The 13170-nt window shown below is 43.0% G+C and overlaps 1 protein-coding gene across 23 annotated transcripts in view; it reads left to right on the top strand.

Moving 5' to 3' along the window:
• The window catches only part of LOC105464027 (formin binding protein 1), a 161959-nt gene that overhangs the window by 110479 nt on the left and 38310 nt on the right, over positions 1-13170 (top strand). For all 23 annotated transcript variants that reach the window (XR_011612885.1, XR_976633.2, XR_976632.2 and 20 more), the window contains exons 7-9: positions 8704-8832; positions 11035-11181; positions 12941-13138. Coding sequence is in view for 20 of the 23 variants with exons in the window: in XM_011711626.2 (XP_011709928.1) it covers positions 8704-8832; positions 11035-11181; positions 12941-13138 (474 nt within the window). In the remaining 3 variants the exon portion in view is untranslated. The remainder of the gene's footprint in view (positions 1-8703; positions 8833-11034; positions 11182-12940; positions 13139-13170) is intronic.

The following is a 13170-nucleotide window of genomic DNA, read 5'->3' as shown; positions in this document are numbered from 1 at the left end:
GAGTCTTACTCTGTTGCTCAGGCTGGAGTGCAGTGGCCGCAATCTCGGCTCAGTGCAACCTCTGCCTCCCAGGTTCAAGTGATTCTCCTGCCTCAGCCTCCTAGGATCAGGGACTACAGGCATGCACCACCACACTCAGCTAATTTTTGTATTTTTTAGTAAAGATGGGGTTTCACCATATTGGCCAGGCTAGTCTGAAACTCCTGGCCTCAAGTGACATGCCCACCTCAGCCTCACAAAATGCTGGGATTACAGGCATGAGCCACTGCGGCCAGCCTTTTTTTTTTTTTTTTTTTTTTTTAATTTGGTTCACTTCTAGGTTATATAAAGCATATTTCTTTGGTTGACTTATTTTGAAGTTTTTCTCTGTTTTGTGTTTTAGCTGCCCTTATAAATTTGTCAAAGGCAAACTCTGATAAACTTAAAAAAAATTTTTTTTTTTGAGATGGAGTCTCACTCTGTCACCAGGCTGGAGTGCAGTGGCGTGATATCTCAGCTCACTGCAACCTCCGCCTCCTGGATTCAAGCGATTTTCATGCCTCAGCCTCCCGAGTAGCTGGGATTACAAGCATGTGCCACCACACCCAGCTAATTTTTGTATTTTTAGTAGAGACGGTGTTTCACCATGTTGGCCAGGCTGGTCTTGAACTCCTAGCCTCATGATCCGCCCGCCTCAGCCTCCCAAAGTGCTGGGATTACAGGCGTGAACCACTGAGCCCAGCCAACTTTAAAAATTCTTGAAAGTTATATATACATTTATTTCATCTTATTAAATATTACTTTACATTGTTAAAACAGGATATACATAGCTCATCAAGAGTGTGACATAATATTTACCCAATGATTTGTTTGTTTCAAATTATTTTAAATTATTGACTATTATAAACAGCACTGTTGGGTATCTTTTGTTATTGTATCATTAGGATAAATTTTCAGAAGCAGAATTTTTGGGTCAAAGACTAGAGTAAAATTCGTTTTATTTCCTTCCCCCCCCCCCCCCTTGAGACAGAGTCTTACTCTGTCCCCCAGGCTGGAGTGCAGTGGCATGATCTTGGCTTACTGCAGCCTCTGCCTCCCGGGTTCAAGCGATTCTCCTGCCTCAGCCTCCCAAGTAGCTGGGACTACAGGCACGTGCCACCATGCCTGGCTAATTTTTGTATTTTTTACTAGAGACAGGGTTTCACAATGTTGGCCAGGCTGGTCTCGAACTCTTGACCTCAGGTGATCCACCCTGCCTCAGCTTCCCAAAGTGTTGGGATTACAGGCATGAGCCACCGCACCTGGCCATTAGTTTTATTTTTAACCATTGACAAATCCTCGAGAAATATGGAAGGATTTTCAGGGATTTCCAACAGGTTGCTATGTTTTCTGTTCTCAGAAATACCTAGAAATAGAAAATAATATCCAGTGGCCTCTACCTCATTTGTGTGCTATGAAAATACCAGTGCTTATTCTCATTTACCTGGCCACGTCTGAAAGTCACAATCCTCTAGTGGTTATCAGGAGCTGGAATGTGCAGAAACTTTTATTTCTTAAACCATACAATTCTATAAGTTTGAATTATCTACAGCAAATTTTTTTTTTTTTTTAAGCAGAAGGAAAAAGAACAAAAGGTGGCCAGATAACCCAGGTTGTTGAAGTGGCAAGTTTAATTTTGTCCACAAAATGAGGTCCGTGGCTCAGGTAGTTTGGGGAGGAGGGAATTGGGATCGATGCTGTGCTGGATTCTTGCTGTGTCTCTAGCCTCTGGGTGGCCGCCAGGCCCATCTGCCAGTCAGGAGGAGCTGCTGCCGGTTGCTACTCACTGAATAATGATTACAGACATCCTGTCTGTGGGCAAAATAGTACATTCTTAGAGGAAAGGGAATAAAATCTAGATTGAGCCCCCTTTTCCATCCAGCCTAACATATAATTGGTTTCTTTTTGTGATAATGATGACATTAAATACTAAACATGCAGCTGTTCCAAAAAACGTTGTTTGGGCTACCAGTGATACTGTAAAATATTCCACATGGCTCTCCCCAAACTTTTGGTGACAAAAATGGGCATTTATAATTTGTTATATCCTTTAAACAAAGGAAAAGTGGCTTTCCAAAAGCTCTGGACGCTGCTGCTTTAAGTATTAGGTGGCTGCAAAGGTAACTGTGGTTTTTACCCTTCCATTCAGATGACAAAAACTGCAATCACTTTTGCACCAACCTGTAAGTTTATCATTTAAGGAACAGCAAATGTATAAAACCGGGAGATCTGGGGCCGTGTTAAAAACTTAGTAAGTCTCATTATTCATTCGATCAATGTATAAATAGAACCAGTCTATATTTGCTCATCTGGTTAAAAGGTCAAAAGCCATAGGCAGCCTTGAAAAATGATGCAAGAGGACTAGGTGCGGTGGCTCACGCCTGTAATCCCAGCACTTTGGGAGACCAAGGCAGGCGGATCACAAGGTCAGGAGATCGAGACCATCCTGGCTAACAAGGTGAAACCCCATCTCTACTAAGAATACAAAAAACTAGCTGGGCATGGTGGCAGGCGCCTGTAGTCCCAGATACTCGGGAGGCTGAGGCAGGAGAATCACTTGAACCTGGGAGGCAGAGGTTGCAGTGAACTGAGATCGCGCCACTGCACTCCAGCCTGGGCGACAGAGTGAGACTGTCTCACTAGAAAAGAAAAGAAAAGAAAAAAGGTGATGTGAGAGTATAACTTGGAAAGATGCAAGGTTATACCTTGGTTATACCATGTGCCTCATGTGAAACGAGCAAGTTTCTTAGTACACTTGTATTCTCTGCTTATGACAATTGAGACACTGCCAAAAGTGTTACTCTCCTTAATATTTTGAAATATTAAGGAAGAAAGGCCGGGCGCGGTGGCTCAAGCCTGTAATCCCAGCACTTTGGGAGGCCGAGGCGGGCGGATCACAAGGTCAGGAGATCGAGACCACAGTGAAACCCCGTCTCTACTAAAAATACAAAAAATTAGCCGGGCGTGGTGGCGGGCGCCTGTAGTCCTAGCTACTCAGGAGGCTGAGGCAGGAGAATGGCGTGAACCCAGGAGGCGGAGCTTGCAGTGAGCCGAGATCGCGCCACTGCACTCCAGCCTGGGCAACAGCGTGAGACTCCGTCTCAAAAAAAAAAAAAAAAAAAAAAAAAAAAAAAAGGAAGAAGTATTGAATTAAACAGGCCTGGCATAATGCCTCATGCCTGTAATCCCAGCACTTGGGGAGGCTCAGGTGGGAGGGTTGCCTGAGCCCAGGAGTTTGAGGCTGCAGTGAGCTGTGATGGTGCCACTGCACTCCAGTCTGGGTAACAGAGGGGGACCCTGTCTTAAAAATAAAAAATTGAGCTAAACAGGAAATAGCCACACATTTAGGCCATGCTAATAATCTAAATTTAGCTAACTGAATGGATGATGGTATTTTTGTCTTTTTTTTTTTTTTTTTTTGAGATGGAGTCTTGCTCTGTCACCCAGGCTGGAGTGCAGTGGCGGGATCTCAGCTCGCTGCAAGCTCCGCCTCCCGGGTTCACGCCATTCTCCTGCCTCAGCCTCCCGAGTAGCTGGGACTACAGGTGCTTGCCACCTCGCCCGGCTAGTTTTTTTGTATTTTTTAGTAGAGACGGGGTTTCACTGTGTTAGCCAGGATGGTCTCGATCGCCTGACCTCGTGATCCACCCGTCTCAGCCTCCCAAAGTGCTGGGATTACAGGCTTGAGCCACCGCGCCCGGCCACGGTATTTTTGTCTTTAAACCCATTAGAATTTCAAAATATTGGGCTACAGTTCAGTTTCTAAAATATTATTTTCTTTATTTAGAAACTGTGACTCTGACCTTTTAGGCAGTATGGCGTAGTTCCATAATGATGTTGAGAATGGACTATGTTAAGAATTACCAAGAAGTGGGCCGGATATGGTGGCTCACATCTGTAATCCCAGCACTTTGGGAGGCTGAGGCAGGCAGATCACTTGAGGTCAGGAGTTCGAGACCAGCCTGGACAACATGGTGAAACCCGTCTCTACTAAAAATACAAAAACTGGCCGGGTGAGGTGGCAGGTGCCTGTAGTCCCAGCTACTCAGGAGGCTGAGCCAGGAGAATCGCTTGAACCCGGGAGGCGGAGCTTGCAGTGAGCCGAGATCGCGCCACTGCACTCCAGCCTGGCTGACAGAGTGAGACTCTGTCTAATAAAAAGGATTACCAAGAAGTGAAATCATGTATAAGCCATACATCCTTAGGCCTCTTTGGATTTATCTGAGGGAGATTCCCAAGGGTTTGTCAAAAAATTCTCAAGTTTAAATTCTGTCTTCCTGTTGGACAACAAAAGTGGTATAGATCTGATTCTAAGACATCTGTGACCCAGCCTAGGCAGCGGGGGTTATTCTGGACTTTTTAGAATAGTATCTCGAAATTCTGTGGCACTGACTCATTGGAAGTAAAACAAGCCAACGCTCTGTACATCTTTCTGCCCTGTAGTAATGTTGCTGTAGGAGGCAGTGTCTTTTTTCTCAGAATGGGAAATTTAATTGAATTGAAAGAATAGCTTATGGTCTGGTTTACAATGGAAATACTATCTCTTTGAGGTAATAGTTGCTATTTTTAGACTGACTTTTAAAAATAGATGAGAAGTCATGATGTTTATTTGCTCCACTTAGTCTTAGCTATTAGGAGATAGTCTCCAAAATACCGTTAACAGTTATCCCAAATAAGCGCTCGAAAATACTTTACAAGATATTTTAAAGGGATTTGTCTCATAATGAGTAATTGATTCAACACTAGTTTTAGAGAAAAGCTCTTAACTTGCATTGTCAAATAAACAATTTACTAAACAGAAATAGATTTTCCATAGTGAAATCTGGTTAGAACAATGGTGCATTCCTAGGCCAGAGTTTCAGAAGTGGGTATTAATTCAAAGCAGCTGGATGCAGGGACTGAGAAAAAGACAGCCTTGTGTTTTTGCTGTGGCTTTGGAGAATCTGATGTATCACAGTGTTTTGCTGTTTTTGAAGGTTTCCCTATCCTTGTAGCCAGTGAGAGTGAGCAAGATTGTAGAAATAGATAGTCCTTCGCAATCATATGTCCAAGCTTTTGCATGGAAGAAAAACTCCCAGAGAGACAGTGCTCCTTTAACATAAAAGGCAGACCCTCTAAAACATATTTCTTTGATTTATTTTCTTCTACACAGCTTACTTTCTAGGCTGAACTGTAGACACGTCGGTCCTTATTCAGCGTCTTCCACAGTTCATGTCTAGGACCCTTGTTATGTTTTCAGGATTACTGCATAGAAACAGGGCAAAGGGCATCATGAATCTATTAGGAGGTAATATGCTTACAGAAGGAATTATGCAGCTAAAGCTAAAATATGATTAGGGATTCTGTGAGCTACAGGAAGAGGATCACAGCCACCTCCAACCAAATGGTGCTGGGTGGGGTACCTCTGGCACCAGCTTACATGGGTAAAATATTCTACTTGGGTGAGATATTCTAAAATACTGGTGTGAGTGGATTTATTGCCAGGAAGCTTTTATCTGCTCTCATGGGATGTGTGTGTGTGTGTGTCTGTGTGTGTGTGTGTATGTGTGTGTGCATGAAATACATGCATACATATATATATAATGATGACATTCTGATGTGATGCCTATTTGAGAACTTAAGTTATTTTAAAAACTCACTTAGATAGGATCTCCAAAATAAGTGAGGAAATTACCTCTTGACCTCTTGCTGTTCTTTACAGAAGAGATGAAGAAATCCCCACTGGATTTTTGTGAGACTTTCCGAGGAAGACTTGTGAATAAAATAGAGACTCTTTTAGAAATTTGAGGTCTAATGGGAATTTTTTTTTAAACATTCATAACGAAATGATACATGATGAAACTATCAGCGGCTGAAGAGTTAATAGGGTATTTGTGCTGGACGGGCTCAGGGAACAGATGGAATGCATGTAGGTGGGAAAGCTATTATTTAAACAGAGGAGGGCTACTGTGTATTGGAAGGGGGTGGATTTTTGAGGGTAGCTGGGTACTTAACATTTTGGGGCTAGACTAATATATTTACTAGTGGACACAGGAAGAAGCAGACGCCAAGGCATATGGTCAGGAAGGGAGTTAACAGGCCACCAACAAAGAGGAAGAATGTGGCAGCTGAAATCAACTGAGGGTAGATGAAAAGAGGATAAAATGGCACCGAGAGATCCAAAAGCCGTAAGAAACTCAAAAAACCTCAGTAATAAGGAAATGCATTTGGAAATACTGATATTGTTACCTTCATTTGGGAAGTGTTCACGTGTGAATAGGGAAGAAAATAAAGGAAGCAATTGTGAATTACCTTAGGCTTTCACCAGATGAGTATGAGTAAAATGTGTGAAGTGAAATTCAGGTTAAGCCTTCAAGTCACATAGGCAGGAAACCAATAAAGAAGATTGATGTGAAAAGAAGCCGATACTAAATGTTCCCAGCAAGCAGAAAGTGGAACAACTGCTTCAGCGTTCCTCTTTGGGTGACGTTTGAATGTTTCTATGTGTTTCTTTTCTTCCTTTCTTTCTCTCTTTCTGTTTCATTCTTTTTTTTTTTTTTTTTTTTTTTTGAGAGGGAGTTTCACTTGTCGCCCCGGCTAGAGTGCAGTGGTGTGATCTCAGCTCACTGCAGCCTCTCGGGTTCAAGCGATTCTCCTGCCTCAGCCTCCTGAGTAGCTGGGACTACAGGTGCCTGCCACCACACCCAGCTAATTTTTGTATTTTTAGTAGAGACAGGGTTTCGTCATGTTAGCCAGGATGGTCTCAATCTCTTGACCTCGTCATCCACCCGCCTCAGCCTCCCAAAGTGCTGGGATTACAGGTGTGAGCCACCGCGCCCAGCCTCTTTCTTTCTTCCCTTTCTTTCTCGCTTTTCTTCCTTTCTGTCTGTCTGTCTTTTCCTTGTCTTTCTGATTTTCTTTCTTTCACGATTAGGTCTTAATTTTCTTGTTTTTGTTTGTTTGGTGTTTTGTTTTTTGAAACAGAGTCTTGCTCTGTTGCCCAGGCTGGAGTGCAGTGGCACAGTTATAGCTCACTGCAAACTCAACCTCCTGAGCTCAATCCTCCCACCTCAGGCTCCCGAGTAGCTGAGACCACAGGCACACATCACCACACCTGACTAATTTATTTTTTATTATTATTTTTTGACACAGGGTCTCGCTCTGTTGCCCGGGCTGGAGTGCAGTGGTAGTGATCATAGCTCACTGCAGCCTCAGCCTCCCAGGCTCAAGCAATCCTCCTGCCTCAGCCTCCTGAGTAGCTGGGACTACAGGCACATACCACCATGCCCAGCTAATTTTTGTATTTTTTTGTGGAGAGAGGCATCTCACCATGTTGCCCAGGCTGGTCTCGATTTCCTGGGCTCAAGCAATCTGCCTACCCGGGCCTCCCGTAGAGCTGGGATTACAGGTGTGATCTACCACACCTGGCCAGGTCTTAATTTACTATAACATTGGTTCAGTAAAACAAAACAAAAACAAGCAAACAAATAGTTGCCCTGGTTATGTTGGAAAACAGCCCATTTCCTGTTGTGTTTTTGGCTCAATGCAGTGAGTTTGCCAGGTCACTTAAAGACCAAAAACCCTATCTTCATCTGGCAGGAGGTAGTTTTTTGCCTTGTGTGGACCTCAAATTGTGTTAGAGATTCACGAGATTGTATTTATCAAAATAGTACCACAGTGCTATATGAATCTAAGGTGATATTAACAACATAACCTCTAGTACTTCTGGATGACTTTAGAGTTTATAGACATTCCTGTTTGAACTTGAAAATCGATTCTGCAACTAATCAACAATCGTTGTCCCTTTTTTAGGTATGTGATTAATCAGAATATGAATTAGAGAAAAATAAAATTGCAAATTATTTATTTTTGAGGAGAAAAGCAATGCAGTAAAACATAAAATAGCACCCCTCAAAAAACATAAAAAGCAAAAAGAAGGTGCCATACTTATTGCCTCTTTAGCATATATACTAAATATAAACATGGTAGAGAGCTTTAGAAAGGTCTCCTTAGGTCAGTGGTTCATATGCCTTTTTAGTTCATGAACGCCATTGAGAATTGGGTTTAAAAATTTGTGGATTTGCCAGCCAGGCGCCGTGGTTCATGCCTATAATCCCAGCACTTTGGGAGGCTGAGGCAGGTGGATTGCTTGAGTCGAGGAGTTCAAGACCAGCCTGGGCAATGTGGTAAGACCTCATCTCTACAAAAAAATAAAAAATTAGCCTAGCATGGTGGTGCATGCCTGTAGTCCCAGCTACTTGAGAGGCTGAGGTAAGAGTGCCACTGCACTCCAGCCTGGGTGACAGAGGGAGACCCTGTCTCAAAAAAAGAAAAAAAAATTGTGGATTTCTCATCGCCTCCTCAAAAAAATATATATACATGTGTATATGAGCAGAGGTTCCCACAAGGGTCCTCCAGGTAATGTGAATTGCCCAAGTGCAGACAATATAGAATGGTGTGTCAAACTAGAAGGCACACACCACATTAAGACAATAGGGAATGGTGGATTTTTATACAAACTAGGATGCACATTGCTTACCTGAAGTAAATTCAATTCAGAACATTAAAAAATAGCACCTGCTGAATACATTTGAGGTAAGTCTGGCCCTTAGGCATCCCAGTGTGCAGTTCTAGGCGTTTATTGATTGCACCCAGGCTTTTATTTATGATGTGTAAACGTGGGAGTATTCTTGTTTTTGCCCCAAGGCCCGACAGCAAGCTCAAATACGTCACCAAATGGCAGAGGACAGCAAAGCAGATTACTCATCCATTCTCCAGAAATTCAACCATGAGCAGCATGAATATTACCATACTCACATCCCCAACATCTTCCAGGTAAATCCTGAACATCTCTCAGATTTCATGTTTTATGCTTTGCTTTCCTTAGAAACATGATACTTCTGAATCATGATTGCTGGGTTTGTATTCTGAGTCTTTATATGTAATTCCAAATTTCCACTAATTTTTTTTTTTTTTTTTTTTTTTTTTTTTTTTTTTTTTTGAGACAGAGGCTTGCTTTGTCACCCAGGCTGGAGTGCAATGGAGCAGTCTTGGCTCACTGCAACCTCTGCCTCCTAGATTCAAGTGACTCTCCTGCCTCAGCCTCCTGAGTAGCTGGGACTACAGGCAAGCACCACTGCGCCCAGCTAATTTTTGTATTTTTAGTGGAGACGGGGTTTCACCATGTTGGCCAGGCTGGTCTCAAAGTCCTGACTTCGGGTGATCTGCCTACTTCGGCCTCTCAAAGTGCTTGGGATTACAGACCTGAGCCACTGCACCCGGCCCTTTTTTTTTTTTTTTTTTTTTTTTTAGACAGTCTCACTCTGTTGCCCAGGCTGGAGTGCAGTGCACAATCACGACCCACTGTAGCTTTGAACTCCTGGGCTCAAGGGATCAAGGGATCCTTCAACTTCAGCCTCCTAAGTAGATGGAACTATAGGCATGCACCACCGTGCCCTGCTAATTTTTAAATTTTTGTAGAGATAGGGTCTTGCTGTGTTGCCCAGGATGGCCTCAAATTCCTGGACTCAAGCAATTCTCCAGCCTTGGCCTCGCAAAGTGCTAGGATTATCGGCATGATAAATCATTTTTTAAGGCATCTAGATCAAGCATTGACTAGCAATATGAATGAAATATAATCATCTCAAGATTAATCAGTAAACTTTGCAAACTTCCATAGTTTGCACCTGCAGCCAATTATTTGTCAGTCTTTTTTCTTTTTTCTTCTTTTGAGACGGGGTCTCGCTCTGTCGCCCAGGCTGGAATGCAGTGGCACAGTCTCAGCTCACTGCAACATTCGCCTCCCGGGTTCCAGCGATTCTCCTGCCTCAGCCTCCAGAGTAGCTGGGATTACAGGCACCTGCCACCATACCCAGCTACTTTTTTTGTATTTTTAGTAGAGACAGGGTTTCACCATGTTGGCCAGTCTGGTCGCGAACTCCTGACCTCAGGTGATCTGCCCGCCTTGGCCTCCCAAAGTGCTGGGATTACAGGCATGAGCCACCACGCCTATTTGTCAGTCTTAAACTATGATTCTCTCATTAATACTCTCTTTGCTAAAGGGATGATTATGGTTATAAAAATGCCAACTTAACTATAGAAGTCAAAGCAGCATTCACAGAGTTGTAGGATTTGAACAAACGACAGTTCTTTCTTTTGGATTGTTTTCTTTTGCTCATGTTAGGTTGTCAAAAATGGTATGAGAAAAGATAGACATATGTTCTTCCATTTTACAGATCTTTTGCAACTTTGAGTCCAATTGTAGAAAAAAAATAATAAATATTTGCTTCTTGGTGTCTACACACACAGCAAACAAGTCCTTCTAAATTATAGTTGGAAGGTATACCAATCTGTATTGGGTTGAGACAGTTAAGTAAATACTGTGCTTTTGGTAAAAGGTAAAGTGGTAGATTAAAGATGGAGAAAATGTTTGAGGTAGATTACAAATAGTGTTAATAATAAAACTATTGGCCAGGTGTGGTGGCTCAAGCCTGTAATCCCAACACTTTGGAGGCCTAGGTGGGTTGATACCTGAGGTAAGGAGTTGGAGACCAGCCTGGCCAACATGTCAAAACCCCGTCTCTACTAAAAATACAAAAAATTAGCCAGGTGTGGTGGTGGGGACCTGTAATCCCAGCTACTCGGGAGGCTGAGGCAGGAGAATGGCGTGAACACAGGAGGCAGAGGTTGCAGTGAGCCAAGATTGTGCCACTGCACTCCAGCCTGGGCGACAAGAGCAAAACTCCGTCTCAAAAAAACAAAAAGAAAAACAAACAAAAAAAAACTATTGAGTTTGGCATTCTTACTAAAATTAGAATGGAATTGTGCAAAGCATATATTTGGGCAGCTTAACATGTCTAGCAGTTTATAAAATAAGTGTACAGCTGGGTAATATGGAGGCTCCATATACTTATGGCCGCTCTAACTCTAACCCATTTTTTCCTTAGAGAACTTGTTAGAGGTAACAATGCTGCCGAAAAACAGCTTCATTTAATAATAATGGACCAAACTTATTTTATACAAAATCTAATGTTGCAGAAAATCCAAGAGATGGAGGAAAGGAGGATTGTGAGAATTGGAGAGTCCATGAAGACATATGCAGAGGTTGATCGGCAGGTGATCCCAATCATTGGGAAGTGCCTGGATGGAATAGTAAAAGCAGCCGAATCAATTGATCAGAAAAATGTAAGTATTGCCATTTGGGCTTCATTGATAATTATTTGCAGATCCATTATCCATTATTTTCCCCGCCCCCTTTCCATATGACCTCATGTAATCATCCCATGGTGGGTAGTTGCTTTCAGTGGTCACACGGGCTCTGTGTCTTGGATTTAGCTGCATAATTCCTTTTTTGGAAAACACATTTAAGTGGTAAATTGTCCGAGACAAGACAGAATTGAATTGAAATATTTCCTGGAAAAAGGTAAAGGCTTTGTTTCCTCTAAGACAGAGTTTCTTTCTCTTTGTCTTTTTTTTTTTCTTTTTGAGATGGAGTCTCGCTCTGTTGCCCAGGCTGGAGTGCAGTGGCGTGATCTCAGCTCACTGCAACCTCCACCTCCTGGGTTCAAGCGATTCTTCTGCCTCAGCCTCCTGAGTAACTGGGACTACAAGTGTGTGCCACCACTCCCGGACAGTTTTTTGTATTTTTAGTAGAGACAGGGTTTCACCATATTGGCCAGGCTGATATCGAACTCCTGACCTCAGGTGATCCACCTGCCTCAGCCTCCCAAAGTGTTGGGATTACAAGTGTGAACCACTGCACTCGGCCAAAACAGGGTTTCTTCAGGCACTTTTGACATTATCTTACGCCAGATCATTTTTCTTGCTGGAGGCATTTCAGGATGTTTAGCAGCATCTCTGGCCTCTACCCAGCAGAGGCCAGTAGCACTCCCCGAGTTGTGACAATCAAAATGTCTCCACACATTGCCACATGTCTCCTGGGAGGGCAAAATCTTCTCTGGTTGAGAATACTGCTTCAGGGCAGTGTTATCCATCTGAATTCCTAGAGACCTATTTCTCTCAATAAAAATATCAACTAGAACACCAGCAGAGGCTTTTACTGTTAATTTGAAGACACAAATATTTAACATAAAAGTTATGCTGCTGGCCGGACACGGTGGCTCACATTGTGACTCCCAGCACTTTGGGAGGCCGAGGAGGGTGGATCATTTGATGCCAGGAGTTCAAGACCATCCTGGCCAACATGGCGAAACCCCATCTCTACTAAAAATACAAAAATTAGCTGGGTGTGGTGGTGCATCCCTGTAGTCCCAGCTACTTGGGAGGCTGAGGCACGAGAATTGCTGGAATTCTGGAGGCAGGGGTTGCAGTGAGCCAAGATCACATCACTGCACTCCAGCCTGAGTGACAGAGTGAAACTCTGTCTCAAAAACAAATAACCAAAAAAAATCAGAAAACAATAGTTCTAAATTCTAAAAGCTCAAATGAAAAGCTCAAATGATGGCTTCTGAGAAGAATGAAAAAAGCTGGCCAGCTGTGGTGACTCACGCCTGTAATCCCAGCACTTTGGGAAGCCGAGGCGGGCGGATCACCTGAGGTCAAGAATTTGAGACCAACCTGGCCAACATGGCGAAACCCTATCTCTACTAAAAATACAAAACTTAGCTGAGCGTGGTGGCGCACACCTGTAATCCCAGCTACTCGGGAGGCTGAGGCAGGAGAATCGCTACTCGGGAGGCTGAGGCAGGGAGACGGAGGTTGCAGTAAGGCGAGATGACACCACTGCACTCCAGCCTGGGTGACAGAGTGAGACTCTGTCTCAAAAAAAAAAAAAAAAAAAAAAAAAAAAGCTACTAGGAAAAAAGTTATTATCAATCAGTACAATTTTGTTAGTTATCATCTGTATGAGGTCATCATAATTCATTGTTTTAAAAGTGTTCGCATGCTTCTGAATGTATTTATATGCTTGTGGGTATAATTTCAGGATTCACAGCTGGTAATAGAAGCTTATAAATCAGGGTTTGAGCCTCCTGGAGACATTGAATTTGAGGATTACACTCAGCCAATGAAGCGCACTGTGTCAGATAACAGCCTTTCAAATTCCAGAGGAGAAGGCAAACCAGACCTCAAATTTGGTGGCAAATCCAAAGGAAAGTTATGGCCATTCATCAAAAAAAATAAGGTACTGATGGTTGGCGCGTGAAACAAGTTTTC

The sequence above is a fragment of the Macaca nemestrina genome, chromosome 14 (assembly GCF_043159975.1).
Source record: "Macaca nemestrina isolate mMacNem1 chromosome 14, mMacNem.hap1, whole genome shotgun sequence".
In the NCBI taxonomy this organism is placed as follows: domain Eukaryota; kingdom Metazoa; phylum Chordata; class Mammalia; order Primates; family Cercopithecidae; genus Macaca; species Macaca nemestrina.
The sequence above is the reverse complement of the archived record's forward strand: the minus strand, read 5'-3'. Positions and strand labels throughout refer to the sequence as shown.